This window comes from Leuciscus leuciscus, assembly GCF_965113295.1.
Source record: "Leuciscus leuciscus genome assembly, chromosome: 3".
NCBI lineage: Eukaryota > Metazoa > Chordata > Actinopteri > Cypriniformes > Leuciscidae > Leuciscus > Leuciscus leuciscus.
This window is the reverse complement of record NC_138727.1, coordinates 272,501-283,055: the sequence shown is the minus strand read 5'-3', so window position 1 is coordinate 283,055 and position 10,555 is coordinate 272,501. Positions and strand designations below refer to the sequence as shown.

Below are 10,555 nucleotides of genomic sequence, written 5' to 3'. Positions count from 1 at the left end.
TGACTGAATAATATTCTTGTTTTGAGTGCAGATCAAATCTACCATCATTACGTAGTGTTTTACAGTAATCAAAGTGACTTACATTTACATTCACAATATTCTATTTTACTGGTTCAGAACACATCGTGTTTACAGTTTTTCTCGACTGTTTACACACATTTTCTGAAAGCATGCCTCATATTCTCAGAACTCTACACACAAATCCAAAAAAACACACACAATGGGCAAAACCCCTCCATTCTCCTGCAAAATGAAACTTACATTCAAAACAATGTTATTTCTTCTCAAAATGGTATTTTGTTTTCAAATGACACACACAAACCATCATATGAATAGACATTTATAAGAACCAGTTGAACACTGATGTACTCAATGTAAAACACTATGATGAATGGAAAACACTTCTTCTCCATTCATCATAATGACTTAGGCCTTTTTTTGTTCAGTGTTACACTTACTACAGACAGTACATACATAAGTGTGTTGTAAAATATTTGAGAATATTGTTTTTATACTCAGAACACACAAATACATGGTAACAAATATATTTTATTTTTCCCACAAAAACAATGTACACAGTGTACATCCCAACCAACACAAAGTTGTACATACAGTGGTCTACATACATTTATAAAACAACAGAAGAATTGAATGTATACAGTTACAGTAAAAAAAAAAAAAAAATCCAATGTTGGCATCCATTGCTCCATTGAAGAGCTGACCTGTTGCCCTCTTATGCTAAAGCTCTGATTGCTAATTGTAAAACTGTGTGACGGGTGTTTGCCCATGTGATGAGTCAGTGTGCATATTTGAATGGCAGTGTGTTCCTTGTGAAAACAAGAGATTTTCTGCATGAAAATTGTGCCAAAAGCAGAGAATTGTGTGTAGTGTTTTGAAAAAAGTGTGTTTTAGAAGTACAATTTGAGTGTAAAGCAGGAATTGTGCTTGTAGTTTAGCAGAATTGGTTCAGGGTGTTGGTGAATGAGTTACGTGTTGTGGTCATTGTGTCTCAAGTACCAGAAAATGTGTGTAACCAATCGAGAAAAACTGTAATCAATAGACAGTGCGAAAAACAAACATATTTTAAGAAAAACAAATAAAAAATAAGTAAGTTTAGTGTTAGACAAAACAACCACATGACAGATAGCGTGTGACAACATGCCCCGGTCTCCACTACTCACACGCTACTACACCGATAGAAACACTAGAGGGCGAAATCATTATTGATTCAAGTCTAATATCAAACTTCTTGAATTAATGCTTAAGACTTTTATGATGGTCTTTAACATTTTTACCGGTTTAGTGTGTATTTGTAAAGGCTCTTCATGTAACGGGAACATTTAAGTATTGAATAAAAATACAACATTTCTAATCGTTTTTTTTTTTTTTTTTTTTTTTTTTGGTTATGTTATTTAGATTTGTATAGTTTATGTATTTGTATATAATAATGAATAGTGATACTATATTGAAAGTGTGTCGTTTTGTAGAAAAGAAAACCCCTCCTTGAAAGTCCACGGTAACGCGCTCTTGAGGGCGGCGCGCGCCTCCGTTGCTCAGACCCGTTACTCACGAGACGCAGAACAGACGGACGGAAAATGAAGCGAAAAACTCGAGGAAAACACGCTCGCAGTTCTGCTACGGGTCACGAAACGGAACGATTTAGAAGGATTTCACTCGTCAGATGCTGGATTTCACTCGTGGCGTTCACAGGTGCGTCACTTTCTGAGAGTTTGGAGAAGTTGAGCAGCAACAGCAGGTTGTTTTCACTCTTCACACTGTTTACAGTCCACTAACTCCACTAACTCTGCTTTGATTCGGGAGGGAATCTTTTAGTTACATTTAGCGACAGTGTAGCGGCTCTTAGCAGCTCTACTGTAAATGTGACGCACTGACGGCTGATATTGATCAGCACATTCACTTCATGTGATTCACGTTCATTTTAAGGTTTATTTTGGTTTATTTGGTAAGTTGGTCCGTGAGCGAAATACAGGAGATGAATATTGCATCTGCATTCACTGTCTTACATAGGCTAAATCAGCATTAAATGATCATCTTCAGTAGTTGAAATAGTTAAAGCTGTTTCAGCAGTTGTTTGATTACCATGGTAACGGTGTAAAACTGCTTACAAAGCAGTACCTCAGTGTTTGTGTGGGGGTTTCTGAGCTTAACTGTAATGATGTGGGTTGATGTCTAACTAAAGCCTCTGTAATCAGGAGCAGAGCTGCTTTAACCCTGAGATTCAGTCAAATCAGTGCCAACTGTTACAGTTACAGCTCAGGTGTGTTACAGTTACAGCTCAGGTGTGTTACAGTTACAGCTCAGGTGTGTTACAGTTACAGCTCAGGTGTGTTACAGTTACCAGCTCAGGTGTGTTACAGTTACCAGCTCAGGTGTGTTACAGTTACCAGCTCAGGTGTGTTACAGTTACAGCTCAGGTGTGTTACAGTTACCAGCTCAGGTGTGTTACAGTTACAGCTCAGGTGTGTTACAGTTACCAGCTCAGGTGTGTTACAGTTACCAGCTCAGGTGTGTTACAGTTACAGCTCAGGTGTGTTACAGTTACCAGCTCAGGTGTGTTACAGTTACCAGCTCAGGTGTGTTACAGTTACCAGCTCAGGTGTGTTACAGCTCAGGTGTGTTACAGTTACCAGCTCAGGTGTGTTACAGTTAAAGCTCAGGTGTGTTACAGTTACCAGCTCAGGTGTGTTACAGTTAAAGCTCAGGTGTGTTACAGTTACCAGCTCAGGTGTGTTACAGTTACAGCTCAGGTGTGTTACAGTTACAGCTCAGGTGTGTTACAGTTACAGCTCAGGTGTGTTACAGTTACAGCTCAGGTGTGTTACAGTTACAGCTCAGGTGTGTTACAGTTACAGCTCAGGTCAGAATCAGAGAATCAGAATCCTTTATTGTCACACCACTAACAACACATGTGCCGTAGTAAGTGAAATTCTTAAGAGCGTGCTCCAGACAGCGCAGAATACAATTAACATAGAAGACAATATACAATTACAGTTAACATATATGAGCAATATACAGATGACAATGTACAATATGCAGTATAGCTTATAGTAGCAGCTAACGTACTATACAGTTTTAACAGTGCAGTATTATACACATTATGTACAATATACATAATAATATATAAGTTAGAATTACAAATATACAGATATACACAGTGCAGTATGATGCGCATGGTTGGTATTTCGGTGATATGGATTATTGTATTAATCAATGCAGTGCACTGTGTGCTGTGTAGTGCTGCTGCAATAAGTGCAGTGAGTGCTGCTTTGGAGTCCAGTGTTGAAATGAGGTGTTGAATGAAGTGCAATGTATGGCTGGGGATATATTGGCGTGTGTAAGATGTATCAGTTCTGGCTGTTCATTAACCTGATAGCCTGAGGAAAGAAGCTGTCTCTCAGTCGGCTGGTACGGGATCGAATGCTGCGGAAACGTCTGCCTGATGGTAACAGAGAGAACAGTCTGTGGGACGGGTGGCTAGAGTCACTGATAATCTTCCGGGCTTTCCTCATACACCGCCTGGTGTAGATGTCCTGGAGGGAGGGAAGCTCACCTCCTACTAGAGGTCTTCTCGGGTCCTAAAAACTGTACCCGACCCGAATCGACCCGAATCACTACTTACCCGAATCCGACGTGCATAAATAAAAATTTTTTAAAGAAAAACCCGACCCGAGACAGACCCGATAAAATTAGACCCGAGTCCGACCCGACCTGACGCCATTTCCTTTAGAACCCGACTGGACCCGAACGTAAACGGCATTTACATTGTGCACAGCCTGCAGTCCTGCGTTTCTTAAAAATGCACTTAACATAGACGCGCAAGTAGGCCTACGCGCTGAAGTGCTGAAATGTCAATCACACATCACGGTAACCCATTACATCCTATAAAATTTGGCATAATGTTATTTACCGGACCATGCGATGATTAACATTAGAACCACCACAGGGTAAAATTTACCGATGGCTGTTTTTCAAATGTAGCCTATAACAGATTTTCAATAAAATATCCAAAGTCTCCCAGTCATTGACTTTTACTAAAATTGTGTTATTTAGCCTACAATCCCGTTGTTAAAAAGTTGTTTAGATAAAACCAGATTAAAAACAAGGCATTAGAACCGCCATAGCAGGTCAAATTTACCATGTAGGCATATGTCTTTATTTTTGCAACTTCTCTTTATTTGAGCGACGTGTCTGCTTACTGTAAACAGTCACACAACGCATGTTCAAAATAAGATGTTTTAGCCTACTCATAAATGTTAAAACTTTGGATTAATTATTAAAACAATTTTTGCAATTTTTATCGTTTATTGTTTGCTGCTATTTAATCAAGTCTGCCAGTTTCCTGAAGAAAATTCCGATCTATGATGTAGCCTAATGAATACATTTTTTTTTCTGATTACCCCAAGTTTATTGGGGTTGTTCTCTTATTCAAATTATAAATGATATAACTAAGCAAATTAATAACTGAGTAAATAAATGCGGAGGCAACCGTGCTTATAGCCCATTGCACGTAGAAGCGCGGATTCGCTCTCTCACTTAGAAAAAGTGAGAGAATGGTGTCATAGAGTTGTTTCAAATAATGCAATTTTGTTAAATGCCCAACCTAGTTTGGGTCTTCTCGGGTACATTTGGAAAAAGCATATTTATTTTAAATGGCCCGAGACCCTAAGCCAATAATACCGAACCCGACCCGTGTCCGAGACATTCGTCTGAGTTTTGGACCCGAAACCGCTCGGGTCTCGGGTCGGACCTCGGGTTTTCGGATCCAAGTGGACCCGTGAAGACCTCTACCTCCTACAATGTGGCTGGCAGTTCGCACGACCCTCTGCAGAGCTTTGCGGTTGCCGGCAGTGCTGTTTCCAAACCAGGCAGTGATGCCGCCAGTCAGAATGTTCTCCACGGTACAGGTGTAGAATGATTTGAGGAGGTTGGAGGTCATTCCAGACTTCCTAAGGCGCCTGAGAAAGAAAAGGCGTTGATGTGCCTTCTTAATAAGCACTGCCTCTTTGTGAGCAGGCCATGTAAGATCCTCAGTGATGTGGACGCCGAGAAACTTAAAGCTGTTGACCCGCTCCACAGGTGTCCCCTCGATGGTAATAGGGGTGTGTTCTCTGCTCTGTCTCCTGAAATCCACCAGCAGCTCCTTGGTCTTGTCGATGTTAAGAGAGAGGTGGTTCTCCTGACACCATTTTATCAGTGTGTGCACCTCCGCTCTGTAGGCCGTCCAGGGGGGTAATCGAGCTCTCGATTTCCGTACCACCCCCGGCGGCCGCCATTGGCTAACAAGCCTTCACCTGCTGTTAGCATCCCATTGACTCCCATTCATTTTGGCGTCACTTTGACAGCGAATAACTTTACATCTGAGGCGTTTAAAGACTCAATTTGTCCATTATTTATTTCTAAAGAAACACGACAATGTATAAAATGCTCCATTACCTTGTATCTTACGTTATGGCCCCGTAGAAGCAGTTTTTGTAAAAACAGGCTAACGATTGCGTCATAACCACGCGACTCTCTGGAAATTACCGTAGAGACAGGAGGAGAAGCTCGCAGTCAATCGGGGGGACGTGGAGGCATAAAGTCCGATAAAGTCAAGGGAGAAGCCCATAGAGAATCATAAAGTTTCTCCTGCTCCTAGCTCATGGACAGCTCCTACTCACGCTCTCCGTCTCTGCAAGTTTCGGAAGGGAATGATTCAGATTTCTCTTGGCACAGCTCCTAGAAGACTTACAACTGTCAGACAGGCTGCTCACGTCACATCCACGTCGTCAAGCTCAGTTTGAGTCTGCGCAGTTCGCTCGGCAATCAGGAAATGAGTGCTTCTAATTTGCTTCACCTTTCTCCGTTGAAACCTATGGGGTCGCTGTGTCCAGTTTATATACTGTCTATGAGGCCGTCTCATCATTGTCAGTGATCAGGCCTACCACCGTGGTGTCATCAGCGAATTTGACGATGACGTTGGAGCTGTGTGTAGCTGCACAATCGTGTGTGTACAGGGAGTACAGGAGTGGGCTGAGAACGCAGCCCTGAGGAGCACCAGAGTTGAGGGTCAGCGAGGATGAGATGGTATTGCCGATTCTGACCACCTGACGTCTGTCTGACAGGAAGTCCAGGATCCAGCTGCACAGAGATCTGTTTAAGCCCAGCGCCTGGAGCTTCGTGATGAGTTTGGCAGGCACTATGGTATTAAATGCTGAACTGTAGTCCACAAACAGCATTCTCACATAAGTGTTTTTATTTTCCAGGTGGGAGAGAGCGGTGTGAAGGCAAAAAGCAATAGCATCATCAGTGGAACGGTTGCTACGGTATGCAAATTGTAGTGAGTCCAGTGAGGCAGGCAACACAGAGCAGATGTAGTCTCTGATGAGCCTCTCAAAGCAGTTGCTAAAGATGGGTGTCAGAGCAACAGGCCGCCAGTCATTCCAGCATTTGATTTTAGTTTTCTTTGGAATAGGCACATTTGTGGATTTTTTGAAACATGAAGGAACCACGGACAGAGAGAGGGAGAGATTGAAGATGTCTGTAAAGACCCCGGCTAGTTGGTCTGCGCATGACCTGAATACGCGACCTGGAATACCATCCGGACCCGCAATCCTCTTTGTTTCCGGAATTAAAGGCAGAAGTCCGTGCTGATAAGGCTGTTCGGACATCGCTGTTTATCCACGGTTTTTGGTTGGGGTAGATGCGAATTATTTTTGTCGGCACCACGTCTTCTACACACTTCCTGATGAAACACGTTACAGTGTCCGAGTAAGCCTCGATGTCGTCATCAGAAGCAGCCCGAAACATATCCCAGTCAGAATATAAACAGCTGTGATTATGACCGCTGTAAATTCCCTCGGTAGCCAGAATGGTCGACACAGAAGTGTGTAATATTCCAGATCTGGGGAGCAAAAGGATCTAATAGAGTGTAAGTTCCTCTCATCACACCACGAGTTGTTAATAAAGACACAAACGCCTCCTCCTCTGCTTTTCCCTGAGAGCTCTTTTGTTCTATCCGCGCGATGCGCGGAGAACCCCGTAAGTTCGATGGCTGAGTCTGGAACTTCCACCGACATCCAGGTTTCTGTGAGGCAGATAATAGAGCAGTCCCTTGATGCGCGCCCGCAGTTCACAAAGTTTGTTGTCCAATGACTGAACGTTAGCCAACAAAATGGTTGGGAGAGGAGGTCGTAGAGGACGGTGTCTAAGTCTAACGAGGACGCCGGCTCTCTTCCCCCTTTTTCGGCGATGTTTCCTTGGTCAGCCCAGACAAAGGGCTCTGATGTGGTGTTTGTAAACAGAACACCAGCGTTCAAGAACTCAAAGTCCAGTTTGCGATGTGCGACGAATGAGCCGATTTTTAAAAGTGTGTGTCTATCGTAGACCGTTTTACTAACAACATCCAGTACAAAAAACAACAAAACTACTAATAAAACAGACGACAAACTGCAAAGTTTGGTTGGAGCTCGCAACACAGCTGCCATGCTCGGCGCCATCTTGAATCACAAGATTCAAGGTGTGTTACAGTTACCAGCTCAGGTGTGTTACAGTTAAAGCTAATGCCTGTTACAGTTACTAGCTCAGGTGTGTTACAGTTACAGCTCAGGTGTGTTACAGTTACTAGCTCAGGTGTGTTACAGTTTCCAGCTCAGGTGTGTTACAGTTACAGCTCAGGTCTGTTACAGTTACAGCTCAGGTGTGTTACAGTTACCAGCTCAGGTGTGTTACAGTTACAGCTCAGGTGTGTTACAGTTACAGCTCAGGTGTGTTACAGTTACCAGCTCAGGTGTGTTACAGTTACAGCTCAGGTGTGTTACAGTTACTAGCTCAGGCCTGTTACAGTTACAGCTCAGGTGTGTTACAGTTTCCAGCTCAGGTGTGTTACAGTTACTAGCTCAGACTGTGTGTTACAGTTACAGTTCAGGTGTGTTACAGTTTCCAGCTCAGGTGTGTTACAGTTACAGCTCAGGTGTGTTACAGTTACAGCTCAGGTGTGTTACAGTTTCCAGCTCAGGTGTGTTACAGTTACAGCTCAGGCCTGTTACAGTTACAGCTCAGGTGTGTTACAGTTTCCAGCTCAGGTGTGTTACAGTTACAGCTCAGGCCTGTTACAGTTACAGCTCAGGTGTGTTACAGTTTCCAGCTCAGGTGTGTTACAGCTCATGCCTGTTACAGTTTCCAGCTCAGGTGTGTTACAGTTTCCAGCTCAGGTGTGTTACATTTACAGCTCAGGTGTGTTACAGTTACAGCTCAGGTCTGTTACAGTTACCAGCTCAGGTGTGTTACAGCTACCAGCTCAGGTGTGTTACAGCTACCAGCTCAGGTGTGTTACAGTTACCAGCTCAGGTGTGTTACAGTTACCAGCTCAGGTGTGTTACAGTTACAGCTCTGCTCAGGTCTGTTACAGTTACAGCTCTGCTCAGGTCTGTTACAGTTACCAGCTCAGGGCTGTTACTGTTACAGCTCAGCTCAGATCTGGTACAGTTACAGCTCCGCTCAGGTCTGTTACAATTACCAGTTCAGGTCAGGTCTGTTACTGTTACAGCTCCGCTCAGGTCTGTTACAGTTACCAGTTCAGGTCAGGTATATTACTGTTACAGCTCAGGTCTGTTACAGTTTCCAGCTCAGGTGTGTTACAGTTACTAGCTCAGACTGTGTGTTACAGTTACAGTTCAGGTGTGTTACAGTTTCCAGCTCAGGTGTGTTACAGTTACAGCTCAGGTGTGTTACAGTTACAGCTCCGCTCAGGTCTGTTACAGTTACAGCTCCGCTCAGTTCTGTTACAGTTACCAGTTCAGGTCTGTTACAGTTACAGCTCCGCTCAGGTGTGTTACAGTTACAGCTCAGGTCTGTTACAATTACAGCTCCACTCAGGTCTGTTACAGTTACAGCTCAGGTCTGTTACAGTTACCAGCTCAGGTCTGTTACATTTACAGCTCAGGTCTGTTACAGTTACCAGCTCAGGTGTGTTACAGCTACCAGCTCAGGTGTGTTACAGTTACCAGCTCAGGTGTGTTACAGTTACAGCTCTGCTCAGGTCTGTTACAGTTACAGCTCTGCTCAGGTATGTTACAGTTACCAGCTTAGGGCTGTTACTGTTACAGCTCAGCTCAGATCTGGTACAGTTACAGCTCCGCTCAGGTCTGTTACAGTTACCAGTTCAGGGCTGTTACTGTTACAGCGCAGCGCAGATCTGGTACAGTTACAGCTCCGCTCAGGTCTGTTACAATTACCAGTTCAGGTCAGGTCTGTTACTGTTACAGCTCCGCTCAGGTCTGTTACAGTTACCAGTTCAGGTCAGGTCTATTACGGTTGCAGCTCAGGTCTGTTACAGTTACAGCTCAGCTCAGGTCTGTTACAGTTACAGCTCCGCTCAGGTCTGTTACAGTTACAGCTCCGCTCAGGTCTGTTACAGTTACCAGTTCAGGTCTGTTACAGTTACAGCTCCGCTCAGGTCTGTTACAGTTACCAGTTCAGGTCTGTTACAGTTACAGCTCCGCTCAGGTCTGTTACAGTTACAGCTCCGCTCAGGTCTGTTACAGTTACCGGACGCTCAGGTCTGTTACAGTTACAGCTCCGCTCAGGTCTGTTACAGTTACAGCTCCGCTCAGTTCTGTTACAGTTACAGCTCCGCTCAGGTGTGTTACAGTTACAGCTCAGGTCTATTACAGTTACAGCTCCGCTCAGGTGTGTTACAGTTACAGCTCAGGTCTGTTACAGTTACAGCTCCGCTCAGGTGTGTTACAGTTACAGCTCAGGTCTATTACAGTTACAGCTCCGCTCAGGTGTGTTACAGTTACAGCTCAGGTCTGTTACAATTACAGCTCCACTCAGGTCTGTTACAGTTACAGCTCAGGTCTGTTACAGTTACCAGCTCAGGTCTGTTACATTTACAGCTCAGGTCTGTTACAGTTACAGCTCCGCTCAGGTCTGTTACAGTTACAGCTCAGGTCTGTTACGCCACATTGGACCAGTGTTTATACCATTTTACTGTAATAAATTATATTCCTATCTCTCCTTAAACGTTATCCCATCACATTACTTTTAAGACTTCACTTCTATTTAATAATTACACCTGAAACTGTAATTTCAGAATACAAGACACTATTATAATCTGTATTTTGTTACAGAACAAGTTTCCACAGCAGTTTAATTTGATGAACCACAGAGTTTTAAAAACATTAAAAGCCTCTAAAGTAAAAAACTAAACAAAAACAAATAAAAAAACTAAATCTAAAACCCTTTCTTATCAAACACATGGTCTGCTCCCTTACTAGTGAACACTCCCTGCCTGCTGCTGTCTTACGCTCTCTATATCTGTCTGTCTTTCTGAATCCCACAGGTCATATTTAAACCAGCTGTTTCTGGGTGTGTGTTAGTTTATAAACCCAACACAATCTGAGAGACGCTCCTCTGTTGACTGACTAGAATGTCAGCAGATATTCAGAAGCTCAGAGGAAACACGCATGTGTGTGTGTGTGTGTGTGTGTGTGTGTGTGAGAGTGTAAGAGTGTGTGTGTGTGGGCAGCATATGGAATGTGTTTGATCATAGTTT

At 43.4% G+C, this 10,555-nt stretch overlaps 2 protein-coding genes across 5 annotated transcripts in view; both read left to right on the top strand.

The window, feature by feature from the left end:
* Nucleotides 1-1,530: 1,530 nt before the first annotated feature.
* The window catches only part of LOC309494446 (immunoglobulin like domain containing receptor 2), a 34,466-nt gene continuing 25,441 nt past the window's right edge, over nt 1,531-10,555 (top strand). For 2 of the 4 annotated variants that reach the window (XM_082163809.1, XM_082163810.1), the window contains exon 1: nt 1,533-1,710. In XM_082163809.1, the coding sequence (XP_082019935.1) occupies nt 1,596-1,710 (115 nt within the window). In that variant the 5' untranslated portion in view covers nt 1,533-1,595. Of the gene's footprint in view, nt 1,711-10,555 lie in introns of all 4 variants that reach the window. The other 2 variants (XM_082163812.1, XM_082163811.1) reach the window with 2 other exon arrangements.
* LOC309494660 (uncharacterized protein) overlaps nt 8,163-10,555 on the top strand; it is a gene marked incomplete at both ends in the record, with an annotated part of 2,706 nt that continues 313 nt past the window's right edge. The window contains 4 exons of the mRNA XM_082164074.1: nt 8,163-8,187; nt 8,244-8,605; nt 8,799-9,218; nt 9,274-9,557. Coding sequence (XP_082020200.1) covers nt 8,163-8,187; nt 8,244-8,605; nt 8,799-9,218; nt 9,274-9,557 — 1,091 coding nt within the window. The remainder of the gene's footprint in view (nt 8,188-8,243; nt 8,606-8,798; nt 9,219-9,273; nt 9,558-10,555) is intronic.